Source organism: Ctenopharyngodon idella, chromosome 1, assembly GCF_019924925.1.
Source record: "Ctenopharyngodon idella isolate HZGC_01 chromosome 1, HZGC01, whole genome shotgun sequence".
NCBI classification, from domain to species: Eukaryota; Metazoa; Chordata; class Actinopteri; order Cypriniformes; family Xenocyprididae; genus Ctenopharyngodon; species Ctenopharyngodon idella.
Window position 1 is genome coordinate 14,620,818 of NC_067220.1, and position 18,375 is coordinate 14,639,192.

The following is an 18,375-nucleotide window of genomic DNA, read 5'->3' on the forward strand; positions in this document are numbered from 1 at the left end:
TAAGGATGGGTTGTTTGCTGGTTGATAACTTTATCCCTTTTCACACGGAAACACACGGAGTATAGGCGGACGGAGGGGAAGTTAAAATTCTGTTATAAGACGGATAGTTCTGACCCTTGATTCTGATTGGTTGAGCCACGTTCGAACTTCGAAGCCGTTGTAAAATTCCCGAAAACATACAGCTGACCGCATTTCCCAAGTATCGCTGCACCCCTGAATGTGTATGTTGCTAAAAACCACTCTTAGCAACGTAAACATATGTTTGTTCTTTATTGATTTTGTTCATTGAAGCTACTGTAGAAGAGTATTGTGAGAGAGATATAGAGTGACCGAGTTTATTACCTGCATTCAAATTTAGCATTTTCCTCCTGAGTCCTTTGTTAATTATAAAAAATCCGTATGAATGTCCGCTGCGATCTTGTCCTTTTAACATTTAATGAGTTTTCCCCGTGCCCTGCTGACACAGACAGCACTAGTCAAAGCATTTGTCATTGTTCTGTTGTTCACAACAAGTTTCAATATAAAAGTCTTTGCGTATCATAAATGCATAATAAATGTAACTTCTGTTTCTGATCATGGTCAGGGACTAGTTTTTTTTTTTTTTTTTTTTCAGCGAAAGGAAGCCTTTTAATGATTTTACTTCATGAAAGTTGCATTGATACATATTTTTTACCTTTATTATTTGTATTGTGTGGTAACCATTTTATAAAAGCAATAAGCCCCGTGAAGCTGTGGTTTACAGTGAATTTATAACAGCTAAGGGGGTTCCTCCCCTCCGCATCGTGCCTAACAACGCCCCTTAGCTGTTATAAATTCACTGTAAACCATGGCTTCTTGGGGCGTATTGCTTTAATAATAGCTAAATTCTGATTGGCTCAGTACACTAGTCCTAGAAAATTATTGGTTAAAAGGAGCCAAATAAGTATGTGCAGGAGCATGTTCGTAGTATTTGTGGGGTTTGGTTCTTTTGTTATTGTAGGTTTGTAAGAATCTTTTAATGTATGAAATGATTTGGCGAAGTGATATAGAACTATAATGCGGAACTATAAAACTTCTTTAGCTTTGCATTTTGACAAAAAAAGAAAAAAAATCACACAACTTAAAACTTTTGTCAACCAATCTAAATGAAGCATTCAACAGCCCTGTAGTATAATGTATGTACACAATTGACAAAATATGTATGGACAAAATAATCTATAATATTTGTTATTTTATTATTTTTTATAAATAATAAATTACATGATTTAAATAATTAATTACATTATTATTTTTATTTATTTATTTTTTTGTTAAGAATATTATTTTATAATATCATATTGATTACAAAACTTTGTCACATTGTCTTTTTTTCCCCAATTTGAAAAAAAAAAAGGAAAGGACAACTGGCCTTCCTTGAAATCCAATTACAAGTCGATGCATCGAGACACATGTTTAAACTAGGTGTAAACAGCAATCTATTTTGGCTGACATCAAGACAGATGTTAATACCAGGTGTAAACAGGGCCTCTGTCGGCTTCTCACTGTCCCTGTTTTTGCTTCCATCCTCTCACTATCCCTGTCTGGCTCTGTTCTCACACCATCTCTAGGGAGGCCATGTATGTGTGGAGTGTTTTGATATGAGAACTCATTTCCCTAGTTCCAGTCAGCACAGGGAGACATATATCCTCCCTAATATGTACTGTGTGTTATCCTCTACGGGGCCCCCGTAGGCCCCGTAGGTAATTTCCATAGTGAATTCATCAAACACGACAGAGAAAAGAAAAGGATAAAGTCAATTCATTAGCCAGATATGATGACAAATACCTCCTCTCTGAAAAATAAGGTAATTCTCATTAAAAGTTCAGGTGCATTTTTGCTGATTGTGGTTACTCATAACGCTGTGAACACTACCGGTTACAAGTTTAGGATAATTAAGATTTTATTCTTGTTCAAAAACATATTATTAATGGTTTTGTAAATGATTTATCTGTGTACATCATTATTTATTATTATTATTTTTAAACCATGTGCCCTCATAATCTTTAATCAAAATAACTTCCCCTCCCTCTTGCAACGACATCTCTTCTCTGATGATGCGTTTTTCAGCACGAGGGCGGGACAACCTGTCAATCACATGAGATCACAGCAAACCACAACAATCCAATCAATTCCAATGGACAAATCAAGGCTTTACATTTTTTCTTGTTCGAGAAGTCATTTTTACTCGGATATACATCGCAATAGGGAAGAATATTTCTGTTTTAATATTTTGAAATGTAATTTATTCCTGTGATGGCAAAGCTAAATTTTCAGCAGCCATTACTCTGGGCTTCAGTGCCTCATTAACCTTCAAAAATCATTGTAATATCACTGAATGTACTCAATTATTATCAATTATTATTGGTGCTCAATCATTAATTATGGATCTTGTTATTATCAATGTAGAAAACAGTTTTTGCTGTTTCTTGAGCACCAAATCAGCACATTAGAATGATTTCTGAAGGATCATGTGACACAGGAATATTTTTAATTAAATAACTGCAGCATTGGTGAGCACTTCTTCTAAAAACATTCTGTTTATTCCAAACTTTTGGCCAGTAATGTATTTGTATTAGTGAAGGGGTTTTTTTTTTTTTTTGCCTTTTTTCCGCAAACTTTGGAAAAGGGTGTAAAAATACACTGATACAAATCTAATCTACTATTGTGGGTGCTTGCCAAGGTGTTGCTATGAGGTGTTCCGAGTTGTTGTTGCTAAGGCATTCCCTTAGAAAGCCCCACTAATAATCCTCACTCATAAATTATAACTACTACAATAAAACCAAATATATTATGAATTCTATGAGATGCACAGTTTTAAAAATATATATGCATCATACCGACATAACAAAATAAAATCGAACTCAATTCTAACCAAAGCCCAGATTTTGTGATGCATCACGTCATTTAGTAAAGAATCGAATCTGTATTGAATTTTTGTTAAAGCAACTATTTACATCCTGTTGGATTGTGAACACTCAGTCTATGAGTATAACAACATCTGACTGTAAACCCACGCTGAAAGAAAAGCACAAATACTTACCGTTTCTGAAGTTTATGAAATTATAGTGCACGTAAAAATTCCATTACACACTCCATTATGCAAATAGTGCTTCAGTAAATATGATTCGGTAATGTGGCGTTAATCTCTTTTATGCATGCCCATGAAGCAAATTACCAAACATTAATAGCACCAATTCAAGATTCACAACATGTGACCTCTCTCTCTTTCTGTCACTGTTTTTTTCCCTCTGTCTTTCTCGCTGAATTGTGGAATTGTCTCAGGTTATGAATACCGATTTTTGCAGAGAGGTCACGGTTTCTCACAGACCAATGTAATTTTATCTAGCAACAATTCTTCCTGCAGTAATGTGCATGAATAATACATATGCTACCTGTGTAAGCTAGTTGTAGGGCTACATTAATGTGTGCTAATGGCTGCTTGTGGCATTTACAGAGATGCGGCATCTTTGACATTCTTAAGTCTGGTAGGATGATGACACTTTTTGGTATTAATTCAAAATAATACTGTTTCATTTGATATTTTGAATAATTTTGCATAGGCTTGCCATGATAAATACTGACTGTATTCAGACAACAGGAGATAAAGATGTGAAATTTTATAATATTGACAGTTCTGTTTTAATTTAGAATGACCTTTTATGTCTGACTTTGTGTAACTAAGACACAAAAATCAGTGGGTTACACAACATACATCCTAAGTGTGTATTAATAGAGTGAATCAAACACTGATAAGTTATCCATATAACCGCATTTAGAAGCCACATTGGAAATTATCGTGCATTATCGCGTACAGGATCTTGAGCAATGAAAAAATGCTCTAGAGCAGTAGTTCTCAAACCTGTCCTGGAGTACCATCAGCCATGCACATTTTGTATGTCTCCCTATATCTGACACACCCATTTCAGGTCTTGCAGTCTCTACTACTGAGCTCATGAGTTGAATCATGTGTGATAGATGAGGGATACATACAAAATGTGCAGGGCTGGTGGTACTCCAGGACAGGTTTGAGAACCAATGCTCTAGAGCAGGGGTGTCCAACCCTGCTCCTGGAGAGCTACCATCCTGCAGATTTCAGCTCCAACCCCAATCAAACACACCTGAACCAGCTATTTAAGGTGTTCAGGACTGCTTGATCATTACAGACAGGTGTGTTGGAGCAGGGTTGGAATTGAAGTCTGCAGGACAGTAGCTCTCCAGGAGCAGGGTTGGACACCCCTGCACTAGAGCATAGCTCCAACCTGCGGTATTACCAGTTGGTTTGAACGCGTATACCGCACTGGTGTGAAAATTACATTGTAGCATGTCTAGTGCTGCAACAATATTCATTTCACAAAGAGGGCCCTATCATACACCCGGCGCAATGTGACGCCAGGTGCGATGCAAGTGTTTTTTGCTAGTTTCAACCCAACGCAGTTATCATTTTCACTTCCAGCGCCCATGTTGTTTAAATAGCAAATGCACTTGCGCCCATCTGTTCACCCATGGGCATGCTGGTCTGAAAACGAGGTGTGTTCAGGCACATTGTTGGCGTATTGCTATTTTGAGGCAACTCAAAAAGGACTGTGACATTGACCAACAAAAGCCTGTCCAAACCAAAACCCTGAAGTCAATGGCGCAGTATTTTTATTTATTTATTTATTTATTTGTTATTTAAAGGGTGCGTTAGTAATATGTGCCTATAGGCGGGTGCACAACGCGCGTACACTCTGCTTGTTACACACACAGGGATGTGCAGCAGCACGCAAACATGCCAAATATTAAAAATAAAAGGATTACAATGTAAAAGATTATTATTGTTTACATAAAGATAAAAATGCCTACATGTCATAATGGATAGTCAGTGCATGTATCAGAATTACTTATTTGCCATAATGATGAATGACATTGGCTAATTATTTGACCAATCATGGCAATACACATGTTTTTAAACTGACTTTTTAGGTTGAGGGTGTCTATATTCAGCCATGTAAATAGCAATCCGCCATTGTGCAAGCGCACATGGCTTTTAAAGGGCATTGGAGATGACACTCTGATTGGTTTATTGCACGTTACACCCAAAACACACCCATGACTCATTAAGAGACTAGGTACAACCCTTTTGGACCATGCGCCTGGTGCGCCGACCATTTTTTTCCATTGTAAACACTAGCAAAAGTGGATTCGGACATGCCTTAAGTGCACCTGCACTATGCGCTTCAGACCATGCGTTTAGATCGTTAAAATAGGGACCAGAGTGTGCTTTTCAGTAAAGCAACTGAGATGCAACATGCTTCACCATTTCCCTACATCTTCTCCATTGTGTGAATATGAGAAACTGAAGGGTGTTAACAGAACACAGATACCCACCACCCACAGACATAAAAACAAATATACACTCACACCCTATAAATTTGTATTCCTCACAACTGAAGTGTTAATTAATAAAAACGTGACATGACTACAGAATTTACTTGTTGATTTAATTAAGCAATGGTGTGAAAGTATTGGCTATGGTTTATGGCAGTGATCTGAACATCATTCCAGAAACAAAATCTTTCACATTGACTGAATCCACAATATCTTTATCTTTTGCGTAATGAGACCGCAAAGAAACCCAAAAGGTAGGAAGTAAGGTGGGAAAAGTGTTGCCTTTGACACACTGGGGTTCTTCATGGTTCAGTGTTGGGCCCACTAAGATTTTTTTTATGTTTTTGAAAGAAGTCTCTTGCTCACCAAGACTGCATTTATTTGATAAAAAATACGGTAAAAACAGTAATATTGTGAAATATTATTGCAATTGAAAATAACTTATATACAGTCATCATGGCTTAAATGACAGTAAAGTTCAGTTCTGTCATCAGCTTTACCTCAGGGTTACTTAGCAGGAAAACAGGAACCTCACACCACAGGTGACCCTCAGCAGAGAGGAAGCGAATTAAACTGACCCTGAGGTGAATTAACACCCCCGCTGCATACAGGAACCCAACTTAGCTTAAATGAATAGGGTGGCGCTCACTGTCTGCAGTATTCATTCCTGATGATTAGATATTGTCGGTGCTGCCGACACTTTCATGCTAAGCAATTTACTAATTGTGAGGAGCATGTTGAGGTTAACTGCCCTGCACTTACAATCATCACGTTTAAAGCATGGTTTATGGTCAAAGGTATGAGGAATAAGAACTCAAGTTCAAGGTCGTACAGTCAAAGCGGTTTCCACCATGTGAGATTTCTGTATTCAAAGTCCAGAGTGCCAAACATTTACACCATACAATTACACTAACATGCATAGAGGTGATTGTGTGAGAATAGAGCCTGCTCCCCACTTGCTGCAAAGAATAATAAAGTAAAATCAATGCTGAGTGAGTGTGTGTGTGGATAATGGCCGCTCTATGCTTTGGTCAGGCCAGCGTAGATGATTCCACACTGCATCACATCGACTGGCTGCACTCCAGATTACTAATCCTGAACAGCTGCCTGCTGTTAAATTATACACACCGACAGGTGTTAACCACACATACACACAAAACACAAGCACACACATATAAACATGAATACATAGATCATACATAAACCCACACACATGCATACATTAGCATATTATATATTGATCATGTATGAAAGATCCAGTGGCCCATGTCATATAATACGTGTATATACGTGGGTGCTAAACAGACACCACTGATAACAACATTTGGGAGGCATGGTGTGTTTTATGTAAAGCCATAATCTTTCTATGAGCTAATTACTCAGGGTTATAGCTAATTACTAGGAGTTATAGCTGGGTAACCAGGGCAGAATTACACACTTTCTGGGTTTGCAAAGACAACTAAATGAGGCTTGACACATCAGGCATATAATCAAAATGTTATTTCTAGATCAAACGTGTTTTTTTAAGTACTTAATCAGATTTTTATGGACAAACAGGATTTGATTAGCACTCCTCCTGTTGGACATGCCATGAAACATTTTTTTTTGGCTGCAATACCTGCTCTGCTCAAAAGGGGGAGCTCTTAGTGAAAGCAGCAGTGGCGGAGGTCCATGAAAAGAGATTCATGTTTGTTATAAGAATCACTGGCTAGATTCTTTAGGGAGTTGATCGATTCTGTCTGGTTCATTTCCAACAAGTTCCAAGGCTAACAGGAAAAGATGCTTTCATAATGAAAGCTTACGAATGTGGATTTGCCAGAGGGTAAACATAATTACATCTAAGACCAATAGATTTACTACAGGATAAATAAAGAAGAAAAAACAGACAGCGTAAAAGAGATATTTCCAATTTTTTAATGCAACATTATTGTAAAATCGTAACAGAAAGGTCTTCTGACAAAGAGTAAAATTCTTATAAGGTCCCAAGAAACATTTCACAGTCACTCATGGATAAACCATGGAAAGAGAACCATTCTGGTCAAAGTATTTTGGTGTTCACAATAATGATAACAGAGAATCGGACCACCAACAATAGTTTGTATACACTGTGAAATCTGTATCGATTAAAACATTCTTACACACACACACACACACACACACAAACACACACGCATTCATTTTCAAATATACAAACAAATCTTGGTTTAATTTTAGGTACATGCAGTGAAATACTGTATAAAAATAGACATTTGAATTGCTTTCTGTACAAACACATATATACACATATATAAATACGGTGTAAAAAAAACATAAAAGGTGTTTACAATCACATTGTGTTCACTTTTGTACAAAAAGACCAAAAAGTCATACCAAGTAAACAATATTAACCGAAAAGCTTCCACATGCGACTCAATCAAGGCTACAGCGCTGAACTCTCTCCCTTTCTCCTCCTTTAAATGATTAGTTCACTCTACGAAAATAGAGCGAACGAAAAAGAATGAGATAGGGAAATGTTCTTTAACAGATTGTTGCTTAGCTCTGGCGTACGTCCTGAAGCAATTTGTTAATTTCGGCAACCAGTTCGCTAGCGTCGACAACTTCGTGTCTCGTGTCGTTGCGTTTTCCCTGCCGCTGGCTGAGCACGCTCTCCAAGTCGTCCTCTTCGTAGTTCTCTGGAATCTCCTCCATTGCCGGCAGCCATTTTAAATGCGCCTGCGATGCCGCATGATTGGTTGAGCCATGTCCGCTATTCACGGCACCACCGGGATTCTGAAAGTGAGTATTGGCCGCCCATACGGCAACGCCCTGTGGGTAAGTAGGACCTGTAGATGACGCTTTACCCGGCAGGAAGCCCTTTCTGTTCTCCATGCCAATGAAGGAAGGGGGCGGACCGGCGCATTCTTCGAGCTCTCTGACTTCAGCGTAAGAAGTTGGCAAGAGACGTTGGAAGACGTTGTTCATTTCTGACAGCAGTGAGCTGCCACATTCCTCATCGTTGTCCTTTCCGAAGGTAGAAAAGCTCTTCTTAGCTGAGTCGACTGACTGCTGGTCCTCTTCGAGGACCTGAGGCCTGCTCTCTTCTCCGGGGATGTACATGTTCGCACGGTAATCCGAGGACGCCTGAGATGGCATCCAGCACTGGTCAGAGTGACCCAACACACGGCACTCCTCCGTACACAATCTCATGACTGCTGAGAAAAAAGACAGAGAGATATTTCTCAGTGGGTTTTTAGAAGCAAAATCAATCAAACTTGGATTTTAAACATTATCCCCCGGTTTCACAAACAAGGCTAAATCCAAGTCCCAGACTAAAATGTATGTTTGTGCTGTTTTAACTGAAAGCAACTTGCACTGACATATCTTAAAATAAGCCAGTGCCATTGTTTTGTCCCAAGATGCACACCAGTAAGGTTTTAAGGCACATTTATAAAAGCTACTTAAAAGTCCTAATTGAACTAAGACCTAATCCTGGCTTAATCTAAGCCCTGTCTGTGAAACCAGGCCTAAAACTGTCATTTTTATACTGTACTCGGTTGCACTTTATTTCGATGTTCCACTTTAGACATTCTTCTAACTATAAGTAACTTTGCAACTACATGTCAGCTAACTCTCATTAGAGTATCAATAGACTATTAGTAGACTGTTAGGTCAGGGTTGTGTTAGGGTTTGGGTTAGTAGAATAAGTTGACATGTAGTTGCAGTTGACATGTAGTTTTGCTGTAGCCTACAGACTAAGTTAATACATTTAAAAGTCCAGTTATGGACGACAAGGATAAAAGATTTTCAAGTTTTTCAACTGCGAATCTCTTGTCGTCAATTTCTGGCCTCCTAGTGATGTTAAATATAATCGGGGGTCTACACAGGGTGTTTATTTTGACTTTATTTTGTATTTAAACTGCGCAGCTTGGATGCAGCGCCCGTCAAAAATAGACTTGGCGCCTATCTTTAGCGAAGTGGCAAGGTGAGCTGCTTCTGGGATGCTTTTGGAACGTGAGTGTAAACACAAGGATTGATTAGAGTGGTCGCGATCGACTCTGGTGGCTGTGTCGCAGTCGTAACGCGCCGCAGATGTGTGCAGTGTAAATAAAGGGTGAGACTAAGTTCATACTGTACTTAAATGAAAATAAATCTCCTGAGCTATGAAAGAGCAACATCTGAGCAATGAAATTTCCTCTGGGCATGTGAAAAATGGCAGAAAGGAAAGTGAAGAAAACAAAGGGATGAAAGAGAATGGGAAAATGAAGAGGAATGATAAGGTTAGGAAGTTAGAGAAAGGATTTCGGAGGTGGGCGGGTGGGTTGGGGAAGGAGCTCGAGAAGCAGAGGAGATTGAGAGTTTGTCATTCTTCCATTCCAGTTTCTCTTGTGGAGGCTGACATCCTTTGTTAAGCTGGATTATTATTCATTACTTTGGCAATGCTGCCTCACCCAAATCAGATATGACTGAATTTGAATATTAGAGACAAAGCAGCAAGGGGAAGAAAACGAAGAGGACAAACTGGAATTGGGATGGAGGAAAACGCAACTGAGAGAAAATTACATTAAACTGCTTTGGTGAGGAAAGGGTGAAACTCTAATCGATGCACACAGGTTGCTTCTTTCTCTCTATAAAAGAGGAAGAGCAGGGCTGAAATAGCGGCCCTCTGGGGAGAGAAAAGAGAGTGTGTGTGTGTGGAAGGGGGGTTTAACTGCATTGTGAAAGCAATTACGGTGAATTTTCCTCAGTTCAGATTTTGAAAGCATAGGGCTGTCACTCAGAGAAGAGAATGAATACAGGGAAATAACACTTCAGTCCACGCCTCCACACACGCACATGCACATACACTGTCTTAAGCTACCGATAAAACAGATTGACACTGCAAAAGGTAGTGGTTACAAAAATAACATGATTTCAACCAAGAACCACATAATTCAAAGGCTTTTTCCTTAATTTTCTCCTGCATATTGAGTATAAAAGCACAGCGCAGGTCATTTAATTTATACCTGCACCTGTTCACAAAGTAATAAAAGTAAGTCACTGTAGACTGGGTGTTAAACTGCATCATAAATGCAATGTGCTCGATATAATCAAGCTGATGAATGTCATAATTCAAGGTGATAAAAAGGTGTGAAACCACATGAGAGACCAATCAGACTTAATTTCTCACCTGGGTGGAGACGGTGGTGTCCATCGCTGTGGAAGAGGTCTCCGAAGCCGTCACCTAGCAACCGGTCGATGGGCGAATCGCGGCCCATCTCGCAGTCGCTGTCGCCCGCATCACTGTCGCCACGCCCACTATCTTTCAGACTGAACTTATCCATGTCCTGGAGGGCGTACCTGCACACACATTCACACAAACAGTTACAGGTTGATCATGATGCTCTGGAGTATACAGTATAAAATATATACTATATAAAAAATTCTAATTAAATCTCAAAACACAATTTGAGAAACACTAATTAAATCTCAAAACACCCCCTCCCTCTATTAAAAGGTGATTTGAAGGAGAAATCAAACATGTAACACATTCAGAATGGCATTACATGTTTAATTGTATGAATTCAGCTAAAATATTAAACTCAAAGTTTCCCAAAAGCATCTCTATGCATTGCATACAGTCTATGATCATGCATATGCAAAGCAGGCAAGCACATGCCCCACCCATCATTTGAACTTGTACAGACTATAATCTTTATTTAACTATCATATAAACAAATCTATTCATTGATGTCTCTTTAGCACCATGCATTTACCTCACACCCAAATAATGTCCCTTAAATATTTTGATTTATATCAGCAGAGGCGTGCAGGACAACAACAACAACAAAAAAAGTAAAACTATCTAAAGCTAGTGTTTTTAAAACATCAATGTGACAATATAAATGCATCATTGTATGGAACAATGGTTTCAACAATATGCATGAGATAAAATGACATGATCCAAGAACAAAACGCAGATGAGAGGAAAGAAAAAAGGCACAGAAAGCAAGCTATGACCTCATGTGAGGAGCAGTCCAATCAGGATCTGCGAACGTGGGTGACCACGGCAACAGGGAAGTTCTGTCCTATTCTACCACAAACATTTTAGAATACCTATCATCCAATCCGATCGAACCAGCAGCACACAACAGGTTGAGCATCACTACCCATCTACTCTACCATACTATTTAGAGCACATCATGTCCATATAAGGAGTTGGAGCTTGGAGCGTAGTATTTGTTTGTTTGTTTGTAAGTTTACCTGTAGCTGCGAGAGTATTTGTTCCCTCTGAAGCTGGGCCGCGGCTGATACTGACCCTGATGGAGTATTGAGAGGAGCTGTGAGACTTGCTATAGCAAAAACAGATGACATAAATAAAAATAAATACTGATGGAACACGACACTCGTTCACACACGCACACACACGAATGAACAAATGAAAAGTATTAGTGCGAGAACAACACGCGATGACGTGAATGTTATGTGTACATAGGTGAATGAAAAGATGAGTATAAACAGATGGACAGAGATTTTACAAGCTCTTTATGAAGATTAGCATCAATTACACTGTTTAAATTGGCATTCAAAGACTTGCTTTTACCTCCACAGGGGGCGTGGCATGTGTAAGTTCCAGGGCGAAGTTCTCAGGGATGTGATTGGAGGAAATAGTGACCAAGCTGTTTAGCGAATGGCGGCTGTGTTGGCTCTGCCGGCTGCCCATGTGGGCCCGTTCCGGTCCGGGCGAGGAGGTTGGCGAGCGATGGTGCGCCCGGATTGGAAGAGTCCCATTTCCGGTGGGCATCAGGGTGATGTCACCCTTATGGATCTGCCGTGAGGGTTTTTTAGGGTGCTGTTGGTAAGTAGACTCAGCCACCCTGCAGTTGTATGAGCGAGTGTCCTTCTTTTCACGTGAGCAGCGAAGGGCAAAGGCCACCATGATGAGAAGTAGAACAGCGCAGATCGCCCCAAGGGAGATGATGATGATCATTGACACGTCTAGAGGGCCGTCTCCAGTTCCTCCACCAGTTAGATGAGGGTTCATGTGGTTCTCAATGTTTTCATAAAGTGAAAGTCTTAGTAGGGCTCTGGCACTTAGGGGTTGGGCACCATGGTCCTGCACTAGGATGGTCAGCTCCACATGATCCTGTGGAATGTCCTGCATGCTGACATTGGTCCGAATTTCGCATGTTTTAGCATCCATAGCGAAGTAACCTGCCTCATTGCCTCCTACGACAAAACACGAAAGGTCACCGTTGGAGCCGGCATCACGGTCTATCGCACGGACGACAGTTACAACGTCCCCGACCTCTGCGTATTTGGATACCGGAACATCTGCCGTGTGGTTCCACAGTTGAGGCATCATGATGACCGGTCTGTTGTCATTCTCATCCAAGACGGTCAACACAACAGTCACGTTACTACGCAGCGGAGGACTTCCAGAATCCCGGGCCTGGACTAAGAATGAGATCTGACTTGCGTCTTCACGATCAAAAGTACGCAGCGCATAAATGTCTCCGTTTGAGGGGTCAATGGTGACGTAAGTGGAGATGGAGCTCCCATGGATCATACTTTCAAGTATTGAGTAGCTCACTTGTCCATTCGGCCCCAGGTCTGGATCTGAGGCCTTCACAGATGACAGATAAGCTCCTGGTGAGTTGTTTTCTGCCTTGGAAATCTCATACCTGCTCTTCTCGAACCTCGGCGCGTTGTCGTTCTCATCCTGGACCTGCACAGTGAAGTGTTTGATGGTAGATAAACTTGGAGAGCCTTTATCTTCGGCTATAACGGTCAAGCTGAACTCTGACCTCTTCTCTCGGTCCAGAGTGACATTTGTAACAATCATGTAGTTCTTCTCATATGTCTTCTGCAGCCTGAAATGACCCTGACCGTGGAGACGGCACTCCACCTCTCCATTCAACCCAGAGTCCAGGTCATCTACTCTCACTAGAGCAACAAATGAATCTACAGGAGCCGTCTCTGATATATAAGCTATCTCTTCGTTCCCAGTGGACATCAAATTGATACTAATGTCAGGTTTGTTGTCATTCACGTCCACCACTTTGATTATGACTTTACAGTGTGCTGGCATTGAGTTGGGCCCCATGTCTTGAGCTTGAACATCTATGTCATACGAATTTGTGCTTTCAAAGTCAACTTTCCTCATTAGTGTCAAATGACCATTATCAGAATTAATTTTAAAGGTCTCTAAAATTTTAGGTGACACATGACTGCTAAAAGAATATACTATTTTCCCATTGGTTCCTTCATCTGGGTCAGTAGCATTCAGATCAATAAGCAAACTGCCTAAAGGGGAATTTTCAAGCAAATTGATCACATAAGATGGCTTCTCAAATACCGGATTGTTGTCGTTCGAGTCAGCTATGCTGATTTTCAGGAGCGTTGTTCCAAATTTTGGGGGAACGCCCCTGTCTGAGGCGGTGAGCTGGAGTTCATAGCTCGCTCGCACCTCTCTGTCCAGTTCTTTAAGCACAACGAGCTCCGCGTACTTGGCGCCATCGGTTCTAGTTAGAATATCAATCATAAAGAAGTCAGATGGGGTCAGAGAGTATGTGTTCAGAGAGTTCTCCCCGACGTCTGGATCGGTGGCGCTGTCAAGGGGAATGCGCGTCCCCACGACGGCGGTTTCGGAGATCTCTATGGGAATGACGGGACGCGCGAATTGTGGCGCATTGTCGTTAATGTCCAAAATCTCCACTTCGATATGGAACAGTTGTAGGTGCTCCGTGGGGAGGGTGAGGACGTCAAATTCGATAGTGCAGTTAAGATTCTTCTCGCACAGTTTCTCGCGGTCTATTTTGGTCCTGATGCTGATCTCTCCATCCTGATCGCGCACGGAGAGAAGAGTCGCGCTGCCTCGCTGCATGGCTCTAAATCGTAACGGAATCGAGCTCGGAAGTTTGGACAAAACATCAGCGACATCTTCTCGAAGTCTGGCGATTACTGTCCCCACCTTCTGCTCTTCGTAAACTTGGTATTTCAGAGTTTTAGCCGAGACGTGTCGTGCCAATGTTACGAGCACAGCAAGTTTGAGTAAAGTGACACAGAACACTGTGACCTTGCTGGTATCCATGTTGGGTTCCGACAGACACAGAAATAAACTATCAGAATGATTGTCGCTTCCTTTGTTGTGCTGGCTCAGTCCTTTACATGCGTTGTTATGGTCTCAAAACATCCCCAAACGCGAAAGAAAACGTCTTCTCAAAAGGGTCCGACGTCAAAAATGGGTCTTGAAAAATAAGCAGAGTGCAGGAGTATAAAAAAAGCAATAGCATTAAAACCAAAAGCGCATATCCCTCTGTCACTAAGGAGAAATCTGTTGCGCGTATCAAGAGACTGGAAGCGCAACCTCCGTCTGGAGAGCCTGTGTGCGCGTGTATCTGTCTCCCGCTGTCTGAAGACACTCTTTGACTGACTAACCCAAAATAGCAAAGCCTTCTTTAGAGCCACGGCTTCAGACAAAACGCTTCTACTAAATCAAGGGCTGCCCCTTCTCTCTGCGACTGACCATTCAACACAGAGCCACTATAGATCCCAATTAAATGAAGGGGAGAAAGGAAGTGGATAACTCCGCCCTTTAGGGTCTCTCTCTCTCCCCCCTCTCTCTCCCTCTCCTGAACGCGCTTCAACAAAGGATGAGAGAGCAGAATTTAAGAATAACTCGAGCTGAACTTTCCCTCTAGATGACTGTCAATACAATGTATTCACTTCTTCACCTCTGTCTTAGATTAAGCATCGTAGAATGTTTGTTTGGTGAATTTGTGTAGCTACAGAAAAGATGCATTTATAATATGACCTCATTTATGAATCTAAATGTGTTAGGTGAGACCCATTTTGTTTAAACATCTGTAACTCAGTGTTTTAAGCACTTAATATAAATATAACAATCCAAGTTTTTTTTTTTTTTTTGCTATAAAAGAAGAATAGTGCTGTTGTAAAAATGAAAAGATGCCATTTAGGGATCCTGAGATCATCCCCCTGGAGATAGACATCTGTAAAATAAGAGGAACTTACAAGGTGGAACCCATACGTTCCTTCAAGAGCTCCAAAAATCCTAATGGTATATGAGATATTTTCAAAGTTTCATAAACGTTCTTCAGAGGATTCTGCCAGTGTGGCAAACTTATAAGAACCACTAATCGGATTGTAACACCAAATGAAAACATCAACATTAATTATTATGCACAGAGGGTAGTCTGTTGCTCTGACATATAAAGGGCTGTTGTGCTCATGGGGTCCAGTTCCACCTTTCACTCCATGTACATTTCTGTTGCTTCTTCATCATTCCATAAAATAGAAAAAATAAACAATGAAATTTATAAAAAATTAATCATTTAATGCAAAACTGGAAGCAAATATAGAACTATAAAACATAGATTTGAAACATAGGATTCGAAATGTATATATAAAACACATAGGATTCGAAAAATATAACAGCGTCTGTGTTAGTCTCATGATCATGTCCAATGCAGGTCCAGTAGAAGTACGCTGGAAAGTGTTGCAATCGTCCCCATATGTTCAGCCACAAAAGTTCTAATTTAACATATAAGGCTAGATAAAAAGATTGTGTGGATTCCATGGATGTTATGTATACCAACAAGACACCCTCCTGATTCAGATACCAGTTCTTTAACATGATCAATACAGACATGAAATTCTACTTTCTTAACTCAGTTATTTTTTCACAAGTAGGTTTAAATCTTACAACTTCTGCATTCACCTCATGGGAATGGTGTACATCTAATTTCATTTCATGAAAAAATATTATTATTATTATTATTTTTACAGTAGTCTAGTAATTGTGTCTGATTTTTAATTTCCAACCTATTTTTGGTTCATTTTAAGCCAGCCATATAATATTTTTTTAAACAATAGTTGGGTTAAATAAAGCTGCCCAGCATGTTGGGCAAACATTTAACCCAACCACTAGGTTAAAACAACCCAATCGCTGGGATTGTCCATTTTCAACACAACTTGGATTGTTTTTAACCCAGCATTTTTTGGCAACAATAAGAATCAAAAGGTGAACATTTATTAATAAGCAATTTAATAAACGTTTATTGTTTAATTATTATTCATTAAACTTATTAATAAATGTTTATTTATTAAACATTAATAAATGTTAATTTCCAACATATTTGGATTCATTTTAAGCAAGCAATACAGTAATTTTTAAACAATATTTGAGTTAAATAAATCTCCCAGCAGGTTGGTCAAACATTTAACCCAACGGCTGGGTTAAAACAACTCAATCGCTGGGTTTGTCCATTTTCAACCCAACTTGGGTTGTTTTGAACCCAGCATTTTTCAGAGTGTAAATGGTTAAAACAGTATACTGTATGACATTCTTTCATTACGGGCGACTAATCTAGATTAATCTTTACATCAGCTGTCGAATATGTTTAGAAAAACTGCTTAAGTATATTTCTTAAATCCTTTTATTGTCACCCGCTTTCCCTGTTTGGGGTTCAAGTATTCTCACGTGCTACTGACTCGTCATCTGCCATATAGATTTAAGTTTAAGCTGTGTGTCGAATCACTTATTCTGATGAATGAGTACAAAAAACTCACGCGCACAAACAGCTCTGCGCACGTGAATAATACGGTTTTACACGTCTTTTGGTGCGATTCCAGCAAAATGTATTAACATAACATCCATGTAAGTGCTTAAGAAGAATTTGCACAGTCTGGACCGGGTCGTCTGGACCGGGTTACTTGCATTTGTGCTTGGGTCATGGTTAGCCTACTCTTTGAGAGAATGCCTTCTCTGAGTCTAAACTATAGAGGAAAATTAGTTCAGTTGAAAGTGTAAAAACGGGGACAATTCAATTGCTCTATCACGCTCACGGGCAAACGGATGAATAAAATACATTAAATGGCCTATTTCCTGACTCTCACTCAAATTCCCATGGTGATATTTTAACCCGTGGAAATGTAGCCAACCATATCAAACGCACAGAAGTTGGGCTTGGATTAATAAAAAGCCCTTTGGCGACAGATTTGACACAAATGCTGCTCCTCTTTTCCCAAGCCTGGAGTTCCATGTGCTTTAACAAATCAAGAGGGCCCATACTGAGACACTGGGGTATTCTAGCGACTGTTTGGGAAAGTGATTACCGGGGAAAACCAGAAGGCGCACGTTTGACCCCGCCACTTTCTTTTGTTTAGTTTATTCTTTTCATAAGACACCGTGTTTGCGAATCGTCTGCATTTCGCCCGGCCAATTTTAGCAGGGCGATTTTAACCAGGTTTGATACGGCCGAGCGCTCTCTTTGGCTCCGAAGCCTTAATGCAATTACCTCTGCTCTAATCACATTGCCTGAACAAAGACGTCAAAGTCTTTGCTGAATTTCGGGGGTTCTGGAATGCCCGCAGTGTTGCATGAAAAATCACACAGTCTAAAAGAAGTGCGATAAGTAAAAACAGATGCATGGAGGCTAATGCACTTAGACACGGTTTGGCTTAAAAAAAAAAGGAAAAAAAAAAGTCCCTCATCTGACATAACCTATTTAAACTCGCGAACAAAGCGATAGTAAAACAAATATTTAAGTTGAAAGCCAACTTATGGGGCAGGTGCAACTTTGACACATATAACATATTTCTAATGTCGTTTTTAACCTTCAAAAAAGAAGGTCTATAGGCTCAAATGGCATAATGAACAAGTCAACGAGCAAAGAACATCTGCATTTTTGGTGCCAGTACAACTTTACGACACCATACGGGACCACTGCGTCTCAATCTCCCTGACAGAGTCGCATCCCTCCATGTGCCATAAAACCAAGCCACGGATTCAACTTTTGTCATTGATATTCTGCCCTTTCCCAGCCAAACAATGGCCGCAGCAGGTGGAACGCAGCCCAAATGAGGTTGGCTTCCAAACTCGCGCTCGAACTTTGCTTTTGGTGTCGCTGGAATGCGCGTGAACGAGCGCGCGCTGCCGTTGTAAAGGCACGCGAGCATCTGTCGCCTCGTCTGTCTCATTATCCCTCATTCGATTAGCGCTTTCTCTTTCAA

At 40.3% G+C, this 18,375-nt stretch overlaps 1 protein-coding gene across 4 annotated transcripts; it reads right to left on the bottom strand.

Annotated features, from left to right (window-relative positions):
* Positions 1–7,285: 7,285 nt before the first annotated feature.
* On the bottom strand, positions 7,286–14,896 carry pcdh18a (protocadherin 18a). Of its 4 annotated transcripts, none has more exons than XM_051905412.1 (4): positions 11,945–14,896; positions 11,605–11,660; positions 10,532–10,701; positions 7,286–8,576 (listed from the first exon to the last, which is right to left on the bottom strand). In XM_051905412.1, the coding sequence occupies exons 1-4, from the start codon at positions 14,432–14,434 to the stop codon at positions 7,918–7,920; spliced, it is 3,375 nt and encodes a 1,124-aa protein (XP_051761372.1). In that variant the 5' UTR covers positions 14,435–14,896; the 3' UTR covers positions 7,286–7,917. The 4 variants fall into 4 exon arrangements, with proteins under 4 accessions (XP_051761372.1, XP_051761381.1, XP_051761353.1 ...); XM_051905421.1 differs by having other exon boundaries at positions 7,286–8,573; positions 11,945–14,895; XM_051905393.1 differs by having other exon boundaries at positions 11,605–11,693; positions 11,945–14,895.
* Positions 14,897–18,375: the final 3,479 nt, after the last annotated feature.

What these genes read in the sequence shown, in the direction of transcription:
- pcdh18a (XM_051905393.1), bottom strand. Translation starts at nt 14,434, where the DNA reads ATGGATACCAGCAAGGTCACAGTGTTCTGTGTCACTTTACTCAAACTT. An exon ending in ATGCCACGCCCCCTGTGGAG is followed by an intron (nt 11,694 to 11,944) that starts GTAAAAGCAAGT and finishes TTTTTGCTATAG; the next exon opens with CAAGTCTCACAGCTCCTCTC. An exon ending in ACACCACCGTCTCCACCCAG is followed by an intron (nt 8,577 to 10,531) that starts GTGAGAAATTAA and finishes CTTTTTTCTCAG; the next exon opens with CAGTCATGAGATTGTGTACG.